This window comes from Typopeltis vanoorti, chromosome 20, assembly GCF_054136105.1.
Source record: "Typopeltis vanoorti isolate ZY-2024b chromosome 20, IOZ_Tvanoo_1.0, whole genome shotgun sequence".
Taxonomy (NCBI): Eukaryota; Metazoa; Arthropoda; class Arachnida; order Uropygi; family Thelyphonidae; genus Typopeltis; species Typopeltis vanoorti.
Genome location: NC_143568.1, coordinates 24,783,573 through 24,806,260, shown reverse-complemented (window position 1 = coordinate 24,806,260; position 22,688 = coordinate 24,783,573). Strand labels below are relative to the sequence as shown.

Below are 22,688 nucleotides of genomic sequence, written 5' to 3'. Positions count from 1 at the left end.
TGCTTCAGACAGCTGTATAAAACAAACTACTTGATGGAATGACTTGCAATTTCACATGGATGCTGATGCATATGACTGCTCCTCCCATTGTATTCATTCCGATATCCTATCTGAAGACACACACACATGCTTCTCATATCAAGAGCAATCAACAAGGGTTTACACTGCCAGTATCACTCAGACCATCTCCAGTACATATTTCTCTTTTTCTATCTGTCTTTCATACCCTGAAATTTATCCCTTACATTCACACATATAGTTTCTCTCTTCCTATACATCCTTGCTATCAACATCTGATAGCAAGGATGTATCGGAAGAGAGAGAGATTGTCTGATGACACTTTCAAATCTTTTGCTACCTCATTCACACCTCCATAAACTTTCATAGGGCATCACTTATAATCTGTTCCAATTTCCAAGATGGATAATGCACTAGTAGTTGAATCTCTGTAATATATATTAAAAAAATATCAGTTGATACAGCCATGTCATACATGGCCATAATACAGCCAGTAATCTGCAAGCAAAACAGTTTTGCAGTATAAGAATTAATCCTTTTGTTCTGTATAAAAAATACCAAAAATTAAAGATGCCAAGAAATAATATTCTTGGTTTCATCCTTTATCCAAGTGTAACAAACAAAGTTTGTGCATGAAGTAACTTCATGAGAGGGCAACTCGCATATAGAGGCTAATGACTTCACATCAATTGCCTTAGTATCCCATAATGCAAAGCACATATCCTTACAGACATATATAATACTATGCATTATAATGATACTATCATAAATAGAGTAAAAAAAACGCATAACCAAGATCACAAAAACCACTGCCTTACCTTTTTTTTATCTTTTATTTCCCGTGTTGATTCAAATGTGGAAAGGAGAAGAACAGCATTTTCTTCTGAAGTTACAAAAGAGAAACCAAAGCTTGCTTCATCAGACAATGGTTCACCAGCCATCTCCAAATAGCCATCCCCATTACAACTTACTACTCTGATGTCCTGAAAAAAAATATTGAAAGAATGGTACTTCATTAATCTGTTCATTAAATTCATGTAAAATTAATTTTTTTTAACAGTGGTTCCAAGCACAAGAAACTAATAATCCTATAGTCGTACCACAATATATAGAAAGTGGAGAATAACAAAGAAACTAGGCCTGCAGAAACTACCATTTTTTTGAAAATACACAAGAAGGATGTGTTCCATGAGACAGTGACCCTTCCATACATAATGCACAGCATTATGCACATCCAACAGCAAGTGTGCTTTGCATTAGGGACACTAAGGCAATGGATGTGAAGTCATCAGACTATATACACAAGTAGCCTAGTCTCCTTCACACTCTAACTTTGTTTGCTTATATTTGGATAAAGGATTAAACAAGAATATAATTTCTTAGCAAGTAAAATTCACAGGTCAGTATCAAGTGAAACCAGTGAAAACAAAGAAAATTCTTTCTGTTTGGAATCTGAGTTATAAACAAATAGCAACTATCTGCTGCACATATCTTAACAGATTTAGAGGGGGGGGGGAGGAATGCTAATTCTGTTACAGGGAGAGACTATAGACATATATTGGAAACACATGCAACAGAAATTGGCTCTCTGTTTTAAAGAGAGTAGGATGAATTAATAATAAATGGGTTATTAATCAATCCAACTGATGTCAATAATTTTAGTGAGTTCTTAGGAGTGTCATCCCAGATGTGAGTACATTATTTGATATCTGAATAGATTTCAAATTTGCATATCATTCCTTGTGCAGAGATTTGTAGTATTACCAAAACTAAGCTTGATCAATTGAAATTTAGAGTAAAAATAAGAGCATCAAATTCTTATGTATAGCCTTGAGGAACACTGTAGGTCAAGGTTTCACAAACTTTTTTTCCATGGTCCAGTTATTTTAATACTTCATCTTCGTGACCCACTGAAATTTTTATGGCCAATAGGTAAAATAAAACAGATTTGAATGTTCATAGAGTTACTTTACCGCGAACAAAGAAACCGTGAAATGGTGCTGTGGATGGAGTGCGCTTTCTCATCTATATTAATTAAATTATTTATTCATTAGTTCTGATTAAATGCTATTTAATTGTATTTTAGAGTTTCATGAAAAAAAGAAAACCCAAAAACAAAACACTTAGGTTTTCAAGAGTTTTTTTAGGCGACCTGGCATTTAGTCCAGTGCCGGGTCGTGACCTGCCATTTGGGAAATGCTGCTCTAGGTTAGTCATTAAATTAAAGATAACAAGATAATATATACTTGGTTTAATCCTTTATCCAAGTGTAAGCAAACAAAGTTTGCGCCTGAAGTATTTTCAGGACTAGGGCAACTCGTATAAGGAAGCTAAGACTTCACATCACTTGCCATAGTATCCCATAATGCAAAGCACATCTCCTTGCAGACATGTATAATGCTGTGCATTATGGGAAGGGTCACTACGCAGACCAGTTTCGCCCTTTATTGAGGTCTTTTCAGTGGCAGCCAGACCCAGAGGTTGAAAGATTAAACCAAGAATATAATTTCTTGGAATCTCTAATTTATAAAGATAAACTTCTGCCTTCAGCCCACCCTAGAGTGTATCAACTTCCTTGCAATTGTAGATTAGCATATTTTGGCAAAATGGGTAGATCTGCAACCATGCATCATCTTAAACATTTAGAATACATTAAATTCCATGAGCCAGAGAAACTGGGATTCATGAAGCATGCTATCATCACCAGACACTGAGTTCTCTGGAAGAAAATTAAGGTTGTCCATAAAAGCGTAGCAATTATACAAGGAGAGTTGTGAGACTTTGCTGCACTAACTGAATCTAAATGGATAGATTTAAATTATCCCTCTTATGGGAACTAGGTATTATATTTTTTATATGTTGAAAGTTTTTCACTTGGTTATACTATATGTTAAAGATGCCAAGAAATTATATTCTTGGTTTCATCGTTTATCCATGTGTAAGCAAACAAAGTTTGTGTGTGAAGTCATTTGCGACTGGACTATTTGTATATCGAGATTAACGACTTCACATCACTTACCTTAGTACTCCACCATAATGCAATGCAATGCACATATCCTACGTGTATAATGCTGTGCATTAAGGGAAGGGCCACTATCCAGACCTCAATAAAGGTTTTGACATTTATTGAGGTCTCATCAGCATGAGCCTGATCTAGATGTAATTAAGAGCCTGATCTAGATGTGATTAAAAGGTTGAAGTAAGGCAGAAGTCATATTTTCATATACAAGTAGCCAAAAGGTGTCATACCTTATTACTAAAAGACTGTGAATTAGAGACAAATGTTTAAAGTTTTTTCACTAAGATAACTGATGTGAAGTTATCAGTCTATATATACAAACATATAAAAATGTATATACAAGTATATATACAAATAGCCGAGTCATGAAGTGACTTCACATGCAAACTTTGTTTGCTCACACTTGGATATAGGAATATAGAATGAATGAAATGAAACCAAAAATATATAATTTCTTGGAATCTTTAATTTTTATTATAACTAAGTGGAAAAACTATCAACATCTATCTCTAATTCAGAATATTTTAGTAATAAGGTGTGAAACCTTATAAATACTTGTATACAGAAATATGACTTCTGCATTACTTCAACTTTGGTATCACTTCTGGATCTGGCTCCCACTGATGAGACATGAATAAAGGTCAAAACCAATGGGTAGTGGCCCTTCCCATAATGCATAGCATTATATTCGACTTTCTTAGAATGTAGTTACCATGTGTACTCTTGAAAGGAAAATCCAAGTGTCTTCTGGATGTCAGTAATGTTTTAAAATAGCAACTGTGACACCTTTCATTAAAGGGTTAATTGCTAAGGCTCTCCATAGGATAGTCAACTGTCCTTATTTTTTTAATGCCTCCATAGCACAACTGGAAGAATGACGATTGGAATAGACCTAAGTTCGATTTTCGTCATGACGGGAGGAATCTTTATGAGGACTTTTTCAATCGAAGGTGAGTTAGCCGATCTCATACGGAGGTAGCAGGTTTTTTTTTTTTTTCGGAAACTCGGGTTTTTCATCCCGCATACAGACAAATCGGCCCTTCAGAACACACACAATTTACAGACAAACAATACTAGTTGTAGTGGCGGTAGATGGCTTTGATGGAGATGACTGGTAGTAGAAGTTTGGTGTAATGGTGGTAACAGTTGTGTAATGGGTGTCCTCCCGTGATGAGTCTTCGGACTCCTTGGAGGTGTCAGAATAATAATAATAATATATACATTGTATTATGGGGTACTAAGGCAACCTATATGGAGTCATTAGTCTCTATATGCAAATAGCCCAGTTGTGAAGTGACTTCATGCACAAAACTTTGTTTGCTTACACTTGAATAAAGGATGACACCGAGAATATAATTTCTTGACATCTTTAATTTATATTTTTTAGATTATTATTATATTTTATTAAATCTCTTTTTATTAGAACCTTAACATAATTAGACCACCGTGCTCTACATCATGCACATGCAGTTCACGTGTAACCTTGTTGAATATACCTGTTTCTGTTGTCGTTTAATGTGAAAAGTCATAATGAAGATACCATTGATACTAGGTCAAAAAATTTATGTTAATAAAAATATTATTATTATTATTATTCAGGCCTCCATGAAGTCAAAAGATTCATAGTGGAATATCCTTCCTATAAAACAGAAAGTCTATCATACTATTCCTTGAACTCATTGACTGTTCGTGCTCTTACCACTGTATCAGGAAATGCATTTCACAGTTCAACCACCCTCCATGCAAAGAAACTACACCTCACCCTCTTGCTCACAGCTTCCTTTTGTATCTTTCAGGGATGGCCACTAGTCCTTGCTCCTTCCCTCTGTTCCACCAAGCAAAAGAACTCCCCATGGTCAACCCTGTGACTATCTCTCAACAGTTTAAAAGTCTCAATCATATCACATCTCCTTCTATTTACCAAACTCTGCAGTCCTGATTCCCACAGCTAATCTTCATAACTAACATTGTACAGTCCTGAAACCAATTCCTCTTATCTGCCACTGCATCCTCTCCACAGTTAATTTATCCCCTTCAAATTCTGGGGACCAAATTTGAGAGCTATAGTCCAAATGTGGGTCTGATCAAGATTTATACAATGGAATGACAACTCTTTTATCTCTGCAGCTCAGCATCCTTTTCAGTATTGCAGCAATTATCTGGGTTATCTTCACCCTTTGCAATATGTTCCCTGAATAAAAATTTCAGGTTTCTATCAATCATCACCTCCAGATCTCTTGTCTCCCCTACTTCATCCAGTACAGCTCCTCCAACAGAGGATGCATCCAAACTTCAAGATTATATTTTGCTGTATTAAACTTACATCCCCCATTAATTTTCCCATCTATCCAGTTTATTCAAATCCTCTTGCAGAGCTACAACATCTGCATTATTGCAAATAACTCTTACCAGATTCACATCATTTGAAAACAACTGAATATCTCCCCATGCTGCAATCCACTGATAATCTCATTGATATAAAGGTTAAACAATACAGGTCCCAGTACTGAGCCCTGTGGGACCCCACTTGTAACATTCTGCATTCTTGATATTGCCCCTTCATACACAACTCTCTGATACTTATCAGATAGCCAATCCTGAATACAGTTGACTAACCTGATGTCTAAACCCATGTGCTGCAACTTAAATATCAGATTATCATGTGGCACACTGTCAAATGCCTTTGCAAAATCCAAAAAAAAAAAGGGCAGGATATGCCTTTTCCTCATCAACTGCTCTTGTCACTTTATTATAAAAGGCAATCATATTAGTAAAGCAAGAGTGCCGCTTAACTCTCACAGATAATATTATCCTCATCTGCCCAATGCTGTATATGGTCCCTCACTAATTTATCTAATTTATTCAAGATCTTAACAAATACTGATGAAACACAAACTGGTCTATAATTTGACACTTCCCATCTGCTACCATCATTATGCAATGACACTATCTTACCTTCCTTCCATTCCTTGGTATCTTTCACATAGTAAGACTTTCATTGAAAAACCAGGTCAGCACAGCTATCAGTTCTTTACCACATTCTCTCAAAACCCGTGGTGAAATTCCATCCAGTCCCATAGCTTTATTGACATCCAGAGTACTCAGTATTTGAAACACACTCTCCTCTTGCACCTCTAAACTCGAACCTGCCCTATCCCTCTAGTATTAAAACGGACTTATCCAGGATGAAATACTCCAATAAAGTGTTCATTGGACAATTTCATAATGTCCTCTGCATCAGTCACTCTATTCCCATTTTTATTCAACACTGTCATTCTTAAACAATCATTTCCCCTCCTACTGGCCACAGAGCTAAAAAATTCCCTAGAATTTTCTTTGGATCTTAGGGCCAATCTCTTCTCATATTCCAGTTTTGCCTTCCTTACCATACTAGTTACTCTTCTGGTCTTAGTCTTATATTCTTCATGCATCAGCTCTCCACCACTCTCCTCATATCTCTTCCATAATGTCTTTTTACCTTCCATTCCTGTTTGATGTTTATCATCCACTTTATCCAACTCTCTTTGATAATCCTGGATGTTTATTCATCTTCCAAGTCAAAACCATGTGGTTACTCTTTCCTGAGGGAAGAGATATCTCAGTTATTATCAGCTGTTATGATGCTATGACCAAATTCAAAACTCTTGAACCTCGTGTTCCATCTATTACTTGTTATTTAAGACATTTGTTCCTCAGGAATTCTAGAAATTCCATTCCCTTATTACTACATGCATAGTCTTTTTCCTAATTTATACTGCCGCAGTTAAAATCTCCTATAACAATCATTCTTAATGCACTTGCCAAGCTCAACTTCCTAAACATCTCCTGCTCTCCACTCTCTGCATTGCTTGGCTTGTAGCAATACCCCACTAATATCCTGTCTTGCCCACCTCTACCTCACACCATACATTTTCAAAACCATTAGTGTCACTGTCCTCCAAAGCCTCCACTCTGAGATAACATAAGTCCTCATTTATCATAAGCAGTACTCCACCACTGTATTTTCCCTTCCTATCCAGTTGAAAAATGGTATATCATAATACTTCAATTAATGTTATTATATCCTCTTCAGTCAACCATGTCTCACAGATCCCAATAATATTCAGACAGGCTGATGCTATCAGCACTATCAATTAATCTCCTTTATTCTGGTTACTCCTGGCATTAGTATAAAGCATAAAAATGTAACTGTTTTTATACCGATCATTATCCCCCTCCAGACTCCACTGAACTCAGCATTACCTGATTGACACTCTGAGTTGTTAAGAGAAAAGCAATCTCTCCAGATGCCTACATCCTTCCTCATTCAAATGCGAGTGGCCTCTCCTTTCTGTCTTTAAATGCCCTCCAAGCACCCATGTATTCCAAGCCTCTCTTTGACACATTTTGGCTATCATACCATTCATTATTAATGCTCTTCTAATCATCTCGTCATTATCATACCTGGGCAACACACACACTATCTTCCCTCTCTGAGTTTTCTTCTGTACAACCTCAAGCATGAATCTCATACCTCTTGCTATCCTATTTATCCTACCTTTCAAGTCATTCTTGCTCACCTTCACAATCATCTCATCCATCCTTTCATCCTACTTAAATGCCATAGCCACACTTTCTATTGTTCCTCCAAGCAAACACTCCTCTGGCATCCTATCTTGCACATCACGGATTATCAAGTCTCCATATCACACCTCCATACCACTGTTCCTTGATTGCTCACCTGCATCCCTCACTCTCTCTCTCTCCTCTAACACTTTCTCTCTGTGTTCCCCTATTTACCTGCCATCCTGGCATCTCTCTCTATACCTCGTTCCAGCTCTACCTTGCATTCTTCTCATTCCCTCTCTCCTAATGTTCCTATTCTCTCCTCTTCTATCATTCCCATAATTTTCTCTCATTCACTTTCTTCTACTGTTTCTATTCTCTTCACTTCTATCATTCCCGTAACTTTCTCTCACTCCTACTCTGATTTGCCTTGCATTTGTCTCTTCCATTCTCTTAATGTCATCTTTCACACTTCTCAGCTAATTCACGAGACATTCCACCTCCTTTTTCAGCTGATCTATATCTCTCTCTGCAAGCTACCGACTCCTACTTGCCATTCATCTTCCCAATTAAGACCATCTCCAAAAACTTCACAATTATTCAAACTTACCCCACTCCCCACTCTTATTTTTTCATTTATATTTTGCTCCTTATTCTCACCCTCTAGCAAAATATTCGTCTCTGTAGGTCGAAATTCTCCTGCCTTTGATGTGATGCTGCCGAGGTCAGTTATGGTAATCTCTAACTCACAAAGTTCTTTCCATTTCCTACATTCTCCACATATATGTACGCTCCCATCTCTCACCTGACACATACCCAACTGCCAGGATGCATACATACCACAAAATCCTGTAGTATGCTATGCAAAATGTAGTCATTAAATGGGTGAGGATTGTCCCACAGCATTCGTAATTTGAACTGTGGCTGTTGTCATCTTTCAAATAGTGCCAAGCATTAGGAACTACTACAACTATACTAACACTCTACTATAAGCTATACTTATAGTAGAGTGTTTCATATAGTTAAGTATAAAATATACTTAACTATAAAGTATACTATACTACAACTATACTTAATAATAAAAATATACTAAAAATGAATTCAAATCCATTTTGGATTATTTACTAACAAATTTATGTTTACTGTCAAATTAGAAAACAACAGATCCTGCATTTTTTAGACTCTCTCTTGAACAGAACAAACTCAGCTATTCAGTCTCTAGAAAGCCAATGCTAGGAAGATACCTCCATGCAGTATCTCACCATCACAATATATATCTCCAGTAGTGCATAAAACAGATGCCAAGATCTCAAACATCTCTTTGAGATCTTCCACAAAATTATTATAATCAAAAATGGTACAGAAACTTCTAAAACAGTCTCCTCAACAACTAATAAGACAAGAAAGTAAACAATAAGAGAAGCAGTATTGCTCCTCATAATACAGTTCATTATAAATAAGATCTCAAAGATATTGCAGCAACAAAAAATAAAAGTGGCATTTTTCCAGGTAAACAAGAACTCAAGTCTTCTTCACCTTCCTAAATTTCCTCATTCACCATTTAAAAAAAAAAAAAAAAAAAAAAAAAAAGGAGGCATACAAAATTAATTATTTGTGTGGAATCTGCTATATTGCATAAACAGGTCAATCAGGAGAAATATGCATGTCAGAATATATCAAGGATGTAGAAGAAAAGCAAACATAAATCAGGGCTAGTTGCACATACAATAGAAACAAAGCATCATCATCAAGTATTGTGGAAATGTGCAGAAATAGCCTACGCAGACTGCAATTTATTCATTAGAGTATTAAAAAATCATTAGCAATTAGAACAAATCCCAATCAATGTAACAAGAAACAAGATATGTATCTACATAAGATGTGTTTCGTAAACAACTTCAGATCTTGGAAATTCTACTCATTACATCACTAATCATCATAATATACTATGAATCACTCATACACTGTTGAAATTGGTGTATTTCAAATGTTCCTTACTACTGATACAGTAGCTTGCTTATTATAAATCTAGCGACTGTAATATCCTCTCTTACCCTATTCCCTCAGCCATATGGCTGGTGGGCGGTAGCTATATGCTACCATACTAGGGAGATGATTATGAGCAAGGTGGTTTCCCATTGCCTTCCTGGCCATACTATATCCTATGACTGTACCCTGTGTGTTCACGGGGCCGGTTTGCCTGCTTGCAGGATGAAAACCCTCAGATAAACTGGTGGAAAACCCCAGCTGTCCTTGCTCAAGACAAGCTAACTTGGCTAGGGCTGAGGAAGATCCTTAAGCTCCTCACATCGCCGACGGGAATCAAAACCAGGACACTCCTTCTCCAGGCATATGGTTTGCGAAGCAGAAAGCCACTAGGCTAATTGCGTGGACATTTGTTCAACTAACATTCTCTATGTGGCAAATATACTGGGCATTAATTTAAAAATAAAAATTAATACCTAATTATGATTCATTTGTAAATATTTGCAAAAGTTATTGATAAAAGACAAATACAATATGATCATTTGGTTATATCTATAGAGTGCAATGATTTAGTGTTGCATTTAATCTAATAATTTACTCAGAAATGCTACTTACTTTATCTCTACAACTTGCTTCAACACTATAAGCATCAGTCTGTAACAAATCCAAAGGAGTAGTGTCAATCTGAAGATCTTTCATGCAACCCAGAAAACTAAGAAATGTTAATGCAGTCCAACTAAAAAGAGACAGGGAGAGGGAGAATTATAGTTTAGCTCTTTCCATTATAATAATTACAAAATCATGTTTAATCAGGATTCTCAAATTCAGTCAAGTATAAAACAATAGGAGAGATATTCTACTCATTTCAAGCTGCCATGAAATTAAATATAAAACTCAATGACAGGAAGATTTTTTAACCATTAATATTATAATTATACATAATAATAACTGTCATTAGAGAGCTCCAAGAAGTGTGTCTTTGCCTGTAATACCTCCCCTTAAATTCATTCATAAGTTAAGGCATTCTTAATATGAAACATTCACTGCAAATTTCCATATAGTTGAACAAGAGTATGATATGTTCGCCTGTTATATTCAGTCCAGCTATACTATGAAAACATTCTATTTATGTCTCTATTATAACCATGCTTTAATTCAGAACTTGAAGAACTGAATTTAAAGAAGATATTCCCTAGCTCTGTGAGTACCTTCGTAGGGGTCAGGAAGACTTATCAAGGAAGGATTCTTTGTGCCACTCAATGCCTAAATAGGCATTTCCATCTTGAAAGCATCCACTGAAGATGCAATCACAATGTCATCTGGCAGCTTATTCCATTCGCTTTACTACACGGCATGAGAAGAACCTGGACCCATGTGCTTCCTAACCACACCCATATTCATCCCACATTCTAGGGATGAATGACCCATTCTCCTCCACATACTATCAGCAGCAAAATTTCCCTCATATCTTTCTGTCATATTCCTTCTTCTCTTCCTTCTATTTCTCCATCTCTGAAGACTACACTGTTAATCTGAATTATATGCAAAATTCCATCAGATAGATATTATCTTAGTTACTAACTGCTGTATCTTTTCATTTGTTTCCTCATCTTCGTGGAATCCAAATGCCAATGTCTAAGCAAAGTAGTCCAGATGTGGTCTTATTCAACTCTTTTAAAATGAGAGGGTAGCTTCCTTATTTCCAAAAATTACTGTGCTTTTCAAGCAATGCAGTAATCCAATGTGTTGACTTAAGGTGGCAATGTGACCTCCAAACTTTAACTCATGTTCACTATCACGACTGAGTCTCAAGTTTCATCAACTCTATTTGCAGCAAATTTCCATCTCATCTTCTCTTTCTTGTATTAAGCTCAATGGCTTGTCATGGCCAAGTAACCTAGATTCTTAGAAGCCTGATACTTCTTAACTTAACTGTATTGCAAAATATGGTAAATTATGTGTGTTCTTCTGGCCAGATAGCCTGTTTTGAGGATTAAAAATCCAAGTTGCTAGGAGGAAAACCCTGCCACATCTGTATGAGAAACAAATGCACATTCTATTGAAAAGTCTTGATAAAGGTTCTCTCTGTCTTAGACAGTATACAAACTCCAGTCTTTCCAACCAAAGGACTCTGTGTATACTGACTGAGGTATGAAGACTAGCAAATTTCCATTAATATAAATATTCTTCCTGCAATGTGCCCAATCCAAAATGCATAACCTTGCACTTAGCAAGGTTATACATTTTGCACTAATTACACTAATACTTATTAATTTATGCCAAAAATTATAATAATTACATTAATTACACATATTACACTAATGCTTATTAATATATGCCAAAAGAACTGGTCACTGTTCATGTCAACCTGTAGGGATTCTCCATCAGATATATTCCATGCTGAATGATCCAACTTTTCATATCAGTATAAAATTTAATATTCCCTTCCAGACCATCCAGAATGTTGTTAACCTGCAAGTTAAGTAGCTGTGATCCAAGCACAGCCATTGTACTCAACTCAACTTGAGGTGTGAGATGGATGAATAAAGAGATTAAGCATGCAATACAGAGAAAGAGGGCATTGTGGAAGCAGCATAAGAGAAGTGGAAATAACCAATTCCATGAGGTCTACAAAGACCAGGCAAGGAGGGGTGACTTGGTTGGTGAGGGTAGCTAAAGAGAGGTATGAATAGCAGTTAGCTAATGAAGCCAAAAATGATCCTAAGGAGTTCTTTTGATATGTAGCCAGCAAAAGAAAGAATGATTATGGAAGGATGACATTGATAGGAGAAAATGGTATAAAGGCAGCTGTTGCAGAATGTGTGGTGGAGATACCTAATGAGCAGTTCATAAAGGTCTTTCAATTTTGTGAATGTGACTTCATGGAGAGATTGAGAGCAGTAGATGATGGAGAGGAGAGACTGACTATAAGTGAGCAAGAGATGTAAGGGGAGTTGAGTAAACTAGATGTTAATAAGGCTGTGGGACTTGATAATATATCACCACGTATTCTGAAGTAATGTGCAAGGGAGTTGACACCTGTCTTGACATATTTTTTTAATACGAGTCTTGCACTCAGTCGAGTTCCTAAGGAGTGGAAGGAGGGCAAGATTGTGCCACTTTCATAAAGGAGGTGATAGAACTCAAGCATCAAATTATAGGCCTATCTGTGTGTCAGGTGTTGTGGTTAAGTTGATGGAGAAGTTTGCGAGAACTAGGATCCAGAGTTGGGTTGACAACAATGGTATTATCTTTGATGGACAGCATGGATTTGCTAAAGGGAGGTCATGTTTTAGTAATCTACTTACTTATTACAATAAATTGACTGCTTCTTTGGACATAGGAGAAGGATACACAGTAATATACTTAGATTTAGCAAAGGCTTTTAATAGAGTACCGATGATAAATTGACTCGACCAATGATAAACTGATAGTCAAACTAGAGCTGGATATTAGATTAGTGCATTGGATTGGAGACTGGCTATCTGATAGGTATCAAGAAGTTGTGTATGGGGGAGCAATATCCAAGAAAAGGAAAAGTCACTAGTGGAGTGCCTCAGGGGCCTGTTTTAGGACCATTACTGTTTAACTTGTATATTAATGATATTGGTGAAGATTTCGATGGAGATAATCAGTTGTTCATATGATGCAAAGTTGGGACGACCCACGAAGAGTAGTGAAGATGTTGTGGCCTTGCAAGAAGACTTGAATAAATTGAGCGATTGGGCACAGAAATGGGTATGTGAGTTCAATGTTGCAAAATGTAAGGTTTCAAAATTTGCAAAACAAAGATGGGATGCAGAATTTATGCTTGGTGAGGATATATGGTTGGAGGTGGAAGAAACAAGAGATCTGGGGGGTGATAGTGGATAAGGATCTGAAATTTAGGGGACACATCGCCAAAATTGTGAAGACAACATAAAGGCTTCTGGGAATGATGCGGAGGACACCAATGTGTAGAAGTAGGGAGATTCTTGTTCCTTTGTATAAGGCTTTGATTAGGCCACACATGGATTATTGTGCCCAGATTTGGTCACCTGGTTTTCAGAAGAATGAAGAGATGTTGGAAAGGGTCCAAAGGCGACTGACTAAGGTAGTTTCTGACCTCTGGAATGTCGAGTATGAGGAAAGATTGAGAAGATGTAATTTGCAGAGTCTGGTGGAGAGGGGAGATATGATAGAGTCCTACAAGTTGGTAAGGGGTTGTTATAGGATCAATGCTGGAGAAGTTCTACAGAAAATAGTGGGAGATCAGGGGAGAACCAGTGGTCATCCCTGGAAACTATAAAGAAGGTGTGAGTAGGAGAGTGAGAGGCAGTTTTTTTTTGTGCAGAGTTGTAAATGATTGGAATGCCTTGCCTGAAAGTGTGGTGTCTGCAAGGAGTTTGAATGTGTTCAAGGCATGATATGATGAGCTGTGTGTGTGTGTGTGTGTGTGATAAAAGGACCTCTCAGATGAGTCCTTGACTCCATGAGGTCTTGGGGTAATAATAATAAGAATACTAATACTGTCTTTGTGTAGACACACACTTGATAGATGGCATTTTTACATGCAAGACTCAAATATAACAAAAGAATACACTATCTATCAATAATTATCTGGATACCCCTTGTTATTTGAAATTATAGAACATTCCAGATTTGTTAATAACATAAAAACTGGTATACAGATAGTAGGAAGAAGCAGTATTTATTGTAGCTGTTGAATACAGGGGTATAGTAACATAACATTAACACAGTGACTTCAAGAGAGGTATCATGGGCTGTGACATTGGTGGCATGTCCATACATGCCTAGCCACTCAACTGGGGCATCCAAAATCAAATTAAAATGGGTGGCATGCAAAAACCAGCTATAATCTCCACAGATATCCATGATGAGTTCCAGTGTCAGTAGTAACATGGTGAGTACTAATACTGTATGAAAAGAATTCCATTTACTGTGTTTCTATGGAAGAAACACATGTGAGATGTAGGTTTTTCTTGTGCAGAGTTGTAAATGATTGGAATGCCTTGCCTGAGAGTGTGGTGTCAGTAAGGAGTTTGAATGTGTTCAAGGCACGGTATTATGGGCTGTGTGAGTGATAAAAGGACCTCCCAGATGAGTCTTTGATTCCACGAGGTCTTGGGGTAATAATAATAATAATAACTGGTCACCTTACTTTTCTTAGTCTCTGATAGACACTTTGTCACATGCCACAAGCCAATTTTTACACCCATCCCTTTGAATGTGTATAATAACTAGCCGTATGGAACCTTGTCAAATAGTTGGCTTAGTCCAATAGAATTGTGGTATATTCATTCCTATACCCAACACTGTTCTTATTTGAAAACTGTAAATGTGAGCAGGTTGCTAAAGCAAGACCTACCTTTAACCAGGGGTGTAGTCCTAAAAGAAATAGTGCCAGGGAAACAAAAATCTAGAGTACGAAGTGCGGCATTATTATTATTATTGCGACGGCCATATGGCAGAGAGATTGCCTTGTTTTCTGAAAAAAATGACAAGAGCAGCAAGCTGCTGTTTTTTGACCGAAAGCTGGAAATGCATAAGTCTCATTCTTATAATTTATTATAATGAATTAAAAAATTTTGATAGTTTTGAAGAAGTACCAGGGCATTGCCCAGGCGCGCCCTGGCCCGACTACACCCCTGCCTTTAACCATCCTAGTCTGGTACTATTTGTAATGCAAATGATATGAAGTGTACTACTGGTATTGAAATACCATTGAGATTCCATTGACGTAACATACGTGACATGACATAACATTCCATTAACATAACATGCCGTTCTTCTCTCCAGCCAAAAGGCTACGAGTTCAAATCCTGCCGTGGGCATGGATGTGTGTGATTGTCTGTGGAAATACTAGTGGTGGCCAGTAGATGGCATTGGTGTAGTTGAGTAGGTGTCCTCCCTCCATGAGTTTTTGGACTCCCTGGAGGTGTCACGTAATAATAATAATAATAACATAGATGCAAAGTGTAAGATGGTTGCTATATTTCATCCACCATGACCAGCTGGATGGTTGACAAATCTATTCTCTGTAAAGAATGAATGTTACTATCAACCTTTGGATGCAGTTTCTAACCAACTACCTTAATGGCTATTTCAGAAATACAAATTATTTATTTTTTAGGTTTCAGTCATTTCATAGGTGGTACTTTGGAATAAGTTGACACAAACATGTGCTCCTCATTCTTATTTTTCAAAGTGATTTTCTATATAAATTTCACCAAGTGAAACTACAGCAGCAGTTGTTAAGGAAGAACTTAATATGACTACAAAACCAGCAAGTATTCTTCCAGTGTACTATGTCTTTTTATTAGTTAAATATTGGCTATGTGTAAGAACCTGCTAATGCCTACCACAAAAAAGAATAGATGCAGCAACAAAGCCCAATGATGACAGAGCATACTAAGCATAGTTAACACTGTGCAGATAATCTGCATCAGTAAAACCTGCAACGCTATGAAAGGTCACAACCATGGAACTAGACATCACAGACATCAAAAAAGTCTTCTCTGTGACTCCTGTTGCCAGTGATTGCATGCTCACTGCACAAAAATTGATGACTCAGCATATAAACTTCTTGTAAATCTAAATCAGTCTTTCTTCTGTGCATTGTGTTTCCCTTCTGTAAAACAGTTCTTGAATTTAGGAAAATGAATTGAAAGCCTGAAGCATCATAACATTACTAACAATAAAATACTCTCCCAGAAATTAGCATTAATTGAATCCAAAGAATAGATCCGTGATCAGTACCCCAGCAAAAAATCACTCACTACAGCTAGTTCCACAACTTCATTGTGCTGACAGTGCATGACTTGAATAAGGCCAAAAACAAAAAAATACAAGACCATGATCCTAAATTTTCAGACAAAAGTGAACTAATGTTGAAAGATGATATCACCAAACTAACTGAAAAATGCATTTCTGATTCCAGAAAAATCACAGAAGAAAGAAAGAAAGATGATAGAAAAAAAAATAATAAAGGATAGAATGAATTTATCATGATGACTGGTGAAAGTAACCTGCAACATTACTGTTAGGCATCAGAATTAATGGCAACTGTGAACAACCTCAAAAGACTTCTCCCTGATTGCATATATGAGCTTGGCCCAACTTTACCTTCAGCTAGTGCAAAGATATTGAATTTGCCAATACCTAGAAAAAAATGACAAAGCAGTGACAAAATCTGGAACATTGACTATAAAAGAGGAATTCTAGTGTGGAAATCAGCATTACAAATCTGATTCTGAAATCTGAAAAGTTTTCAGCCTCGACCATTGATGGCAACACCATCTGCAAGATTTTTTTTTCTAAGTTGATGCATCTGTCATAAGCATCCATGTGAAATAGCAAGTCATTATATCAAGTAGTTTCTTTTATACAGCTGTATGAAGCAAAAGTGTTGTCTGTATCCCTTGAAATGGATAAAATTGAGTTTAAAAATTTTTTTGTAAAAAAAGATTAATGCCAAAAGAAATTCATTTGAAGTTCATAAAAGTTTATGGGCACTCTCCTCCTTCATTTTCAACAATTAAGAAATGGGCTGCTGAGTTTAAACGTGGTCGTACCAGCCTTGAAGATGATCCACGTGAAGAACGTCCAAAAAGTGTAACAACACCAGAAATCACTGATCAAGTGCACAATATAGTATTGGATGACTGGTGAGTCAAAGTGTATGAAATTGTTGAGACTATAGATATTTCAAAAGAATGTGTGGGATATATTTCGCATGAAGAATTGCATATCAAAAAGCTTTGTGCAAGATGGGTGCCACGCTTGCTCACAGCAGATCAAAAACACACTCGCATGAAAATCTCGGAACAGTGCTTAGAGCGTTTTAACAAGAATAAAACTGATTTTGTGTATCGATTTATTACTACTGATGAGACTTGGATTCACCACTACACACCAAAATCCAAACAGCAATCAAAACAGTTGACAGAAGCTAGTTTAGCACCAAAGAAGACAAAGTCGGTTCCATCACCAGGAATGGTCACGGCACCTGTGTCTTAGGATGCGCATTTTGTTTATTAATTATCTTGAAAAGGGTAAACCAATAATTGAGGAATATTATTCCGATCTTTTAACCGGACTAGATGAAAAAATTCATAAGAAAAGACCTGGTTTGCAGAAGAAAAAAAATCATCTTTCATCAGAATAATGCACCTATCCACAAAAGTGTTTAGGCAATGGGAAAATTAAGGTATCTGCACTATGAATTGTTGGAACATCCACCCTATTTCCCAAATCTGGCTTCCTCTGACTTCTATCTCTTCCCAAAACTAAACTTTTTTCCTCGCTGGTCAGTTTTTTTCTTTGAATCAAGAGGTGATTGCAGATATAAAGGGGTATTTTGCAGATCTTACTGAGAATAACTGCAGGGACAGGATAATGCCACTGGAGCACTGCTTGAACAAATGTATTAGTCTTAAGGCAGATTATGTTGAAAATTAACCCTTTAATGTACCAATTAAAAATCAGAAAGCGGTCGTTTTTCTGCCAATTTCCTTTGGGTGAGTTTTGGGCTAGGGTGATTTGCTGGATCAAATTCATCATTATTTGAAAAATGTAGAAATTGTTTTATGGCCTCGAAGCATTTCTTGCTTTCATCTTCTGAACTAAATAACCATTAAATAACATTTAAATAACCATTAAACAAACATTAAATAACAACTAAATAGTCTTGATCGTGAAAATTGTCTAGCGTGTATATTCGGTTGTATTTATATGTGAAACCAAAATTCACGGTCACACATATTAACTCGGGTGCACGGAAAAATTTCAGTTTCTTGGACCCGAGCTAACTTGGTTGAGTGCGTTAAGGGGTTAAAATAATTTTGAAATTATAAATTTGTTTTTTCATTGTTAGGCCGAGAACTTTTCAGACCACCCTTGTACTAATAGCCATTTTGGAAACCAAAGTACTGCATAAGAAATGTATATAACTCACTTGGTCAAAGATAAACATCATAGAGCCTTCTGCATATCCACTTCATAAATATTATTATGTGATACCTCTGAGGACTCATCGAGGGAGGGAACCCACTCTACAACTCTCCGTCTCCACCACTCACCCACCAACTACAGTGAACAGCATCAACTATACCAACACCATCTACTGTCCGTCACCACCATTAGTATTTTCACAGACAATCACAAACATCCATGCCCAGGGCAGGATTTGAACCCACAGCCTTTCAGCTGGAGAGCAGATATGTTAACCACCCAGCCAACCAGGCTGACTGTAGTCTCAGCTCCAACCTCAATAACTGTTCACTTCCATCTCCAGTCTGAAAAACCCACACCTTCTTTTTCTAACAGAAATCAAAATTTCAGCCTCTCCAAGTTCTGTCGATTCCAACTTTACCAAGCACATGCTCTTTAACTGCTTTTAGCTCAAGAGCCATATCTATGCTATCTGGTACCTTCCGATCTGTTCACTCTGACTCACCATGCCAGAGGGCATTCAACTTAGAATCTTCAGACTATGATCATCTTTGGCTGAAAATCTCTCTGTGTCACTCTATCAAATGTATATTTTGTCTCTATTGCTTTTCCAATGTCGCCATCACTTTAATCATTTTGGCTTTCCTTTTCAAACCGCACACACCAAGCAGGTTGAGAGACCAGGTCATTTTCCATCACAAATGACTTTACACAAATTATTTACATGCCAACCAGAGTACCAAATAATCCTGACCATTCCACAAGCACTCTGGATCTGTTCCTCACTAGTAACCCCTCCAAGTATGCTGTGAAGATTGAATCTCCCTTGGGTAATTCAGACCACAACCTTGTGTTTATTTCTTCTACCAACCAGCATTCACATAGCCATACTTAATCAAGGGTTGTCTGACATTATAAGAATGCTACATGGAATAACTTCAGTGATTTCTATGCTCATTTCCTTTGCCCTTCCAATCCAAGCAAATGTCAATGAAGTAATTCTGATTAGTATGGAAGAATATGTTTCCCATAAGCTAAATTCTCATCCTCTAAGACTTGATTCTCCAAACGATGTGTCAAATGCACAAATATGTACAAATGAAGAACCAAGCATACTGCAACGCTATCATCAAGGACTCCACTTTCCTGCACTGCATACACTAAAGCTTGAAACAGCAGCAAGAAAATCATCAATGCATTCAAAAACTGATTTCCAATTTCTAGCCAACAGCAAGAAACTTGCATTGTGCCAAAATGGCAGTTATGCCTTTTGGTCTCTTCCCAAAGCAATTGGCCATAACATTTGCCCAACAGTGCTCCTGTCATCACTGTACCCATATGGATCTATTACATCATCACCCAGAGAAAAAGACAATCTCCAGGCATTGTACTTTTTCTCACTAAGAAAATGCATGCATAGCTGATTTTTGGTAAATGTCTCCTAATCGTTACAAACACCTGACACTCAGTGCTCCCATGATCTTTCAACAGAGAGTGATCAGAAAAATACTGTCCAAATTAGATACCAAAATTAGACATTCCTCAAACTGTCTGAAGAACTGCATTCTAGAGTTGACTCTTGTTCTGTGTTGCCTTTTCATGTATACTTATTCCACTAGTACTAATCTACCCTATACTCTGGAAACTAGCCTATATATAACCCATTCCTAAGAATATCGTCTTACCATCAAATTACAGTCAAATATTCCTCTCTCTCTCTCACATCTCAATCCTCTCCAAAATAATGGAAAGAACCATCAACACTCAACATTGATTGGAGAAAATGGTACAAAGACAGCTGTTGGGTTTGGTGGAGATACTTAATGAGCAGTTCATAAAGGTCTTTCAATCTTGTGAATGTGACTTCATGGAAAGATTGAGAGCAGTTGATGATGGGGAAGAGAGATCTGACTGTAAGTGAGCAAGAGGTGTATGGGAAGATGATTAAACTAGATGTAAATAAGGCTGTGGAACTTGATAATATATCCCCACGTATTCTGAAGGAATGTGTCAGGAAGTTGACACTGGCTTTGACATATTTTTTTAATATGAGTCTTGCACTCGGTCATGTTCCTAAGGAGTAGAAAGAGGGCAAGATTTTGCCACTTCATAAAAGAGGTGATAGAACACAAGCATCAAACTATAGATCTATCTGTGTGTCAGGTGTTGTAGTTAAATTATTGGACTTGTAAGAACTAGGATACAGAATTGAGTTGACAACAATGGTATTATCTTTGATGGATAGCATGGATTTGCTAAAGGGAGGTCATGTTTTAGTAATCTACTTACCTATTACAATAAGGTGACTACTTTCATGGACAGAGGAGAAGGATACACAGTAACATACAGTCATACCCCGACTTACGCGAATACGGAGTTACGCGGTTTCTTATATGTATGTATTCCCATCACACTTCACACCTCACCACTAATCGTATCTTTCCGGCACCAGCCGCATTCGCCAGTGTCGCACATGTTGTGAACAAGCACTGATGTGTTTCGCGTGGTCCCCATTCATACACACTCTCTCTCTCTCTATAGCAGAGAGAGAGAGAGAGAGAGAGAGAGAGACTCAGGTTTTAATCCAATTCATAGTGAAAGCAACTTTTATAAGTCAACTGAAGGTAAGTTACTTACTCTCATATGGTGATGGAAGGTTATTTCCTCCAAGAGTCTAGTGTTTTCATCCTACATAACATATAATCCATTCAGACAACATATGAAAATTTTGAATTTTTTACTTCATACTAAGTGCATTAAATACCAGCAATACCTAACTATGGAACTCAACCAATCTAGTATAGAAGAAACAAAGAAGAAAACAGCATACGTTATCATAGATAGTGATGGCACCTCAATACTCAACTCCCAGGTTGAATATTGAGGTGCCACGGTGATCCAGTGATGATGATGATGATAATAATAATAATGATAATAAAGGGAAAGTGAATAATTTCTAATAAAAATTCTCGAGTCATATATTACAGTAAAATCTGCTGCTAATTTCATGTCTAAATGTTGGCATACTTGCTGATAGTAAAGTTGGGAGGAACGCCACCAAAGTATAAAAAACTCTTTTGTAAATCCAAAGATGTTAGACCTCCAGATGGCAACTGTCCTTCATGAATTTCTCCATCCACTGATAAGTAACCTTAATTACAAATACAAATTTCATTAGTGGCTACATCAACATGATTGCTTAATATAAATTTGAAACAATATGGGGTAAGACTCACAGATTTTGCAATTAAATTTATGTCTTACCACTAGTATTATTTATTTTTGTGACTAACAGATGACCAAGGTATTAATATGGAAAACAGGCAGATGCAGTTTGTTCAAGTATTGTATTGTAGAGTTATTATGCAGCAAATATATATATGTATAATTTAAAAGTAATACATTACTTTAAGTCCAATGTCCCCAGCTTAAGTGATTAAGTCATTCTGAAATTTTCTGCTTAATTTGAAAATCAGCATAACTCAAATGGCGCTTTAATATGATGCATTTACAACATATATGTTCATTTCAGAAGGACAATTAAAGCTACAACAGGTTCTGTTTATTAAAAGAAAACTGAGAAAGTTAAAATTTATTCAGTATCCTATTGAATACATAAGTATAAAAGCATAAATGTAATTGTAAGAATACTAATAAAAACAGTGTTACATATTCATTATGAATATGTAACACTGTTTGTATTAGTTGCCATATGCTTCTGACCACCACCACCACCACTAGTATTTTCACAGACAATCACAAACATCCATGTCCACGGCAGGATTCGAACCCACAGCCTTTTGGTTGGAGAGCAGATACGCTAACCACTCAGCATACCAGGCCGGCTTTTATCCCTTTGCTATAAAATTTATCCGTTATTCTATTAATCCATTTATAGCATACAATATACTTGGATTTCGCAAAAGCTTTTGATAGAGTACCTCATGATAAGTTGACAGTCAAACTAGAGCAGATGGGGTTGGATATTAGATTAGTGCATTGGATTGGAGACTGGCTATCTGATAGGTATCAACAAGTTGTGTATGGGGGTGCAATATCCAGGAAAAGGAAAGTCACTAGTGGAGTGCCTCAGGGGTCTGTTTTAGGGCCATTACTATTTAACTTATATATTATTAATGATATAGGTGAAGATTTGGATGGAGATATT

General features: G+C 36.8%; 1 protein-coding gene across 1 annotated transcript in view; it reads right to left on the bottom strand.

The window, feature by feature from the left end:
• Positions 1-22,688, bottom strand: part of LOC150095284 (laminin subunit alpha-1-like) — a 1,249,242-nt gene that overhangs the window by 228,863 nt on the left and 997,691 nt on the right. The window contains exons 54-56 of the mRNA XM_090410638.1: positions 21,548-21,671; positions 10,184-10,304; positions 837-1,001 (exon numbers count right to left, since the gene is read on the bottom strand). Of these exons, the coding sequence (XP_090266764.1) occupies positions 837-1,001; positions 10,184-10,304; positions 21,548-21,671 (410 nt within the window). The remainder of the gene's footprint in view (positions 1-836; positions 1,002-10,183; positions 10,305-21,547; positions 21,672-22,688) is intronic.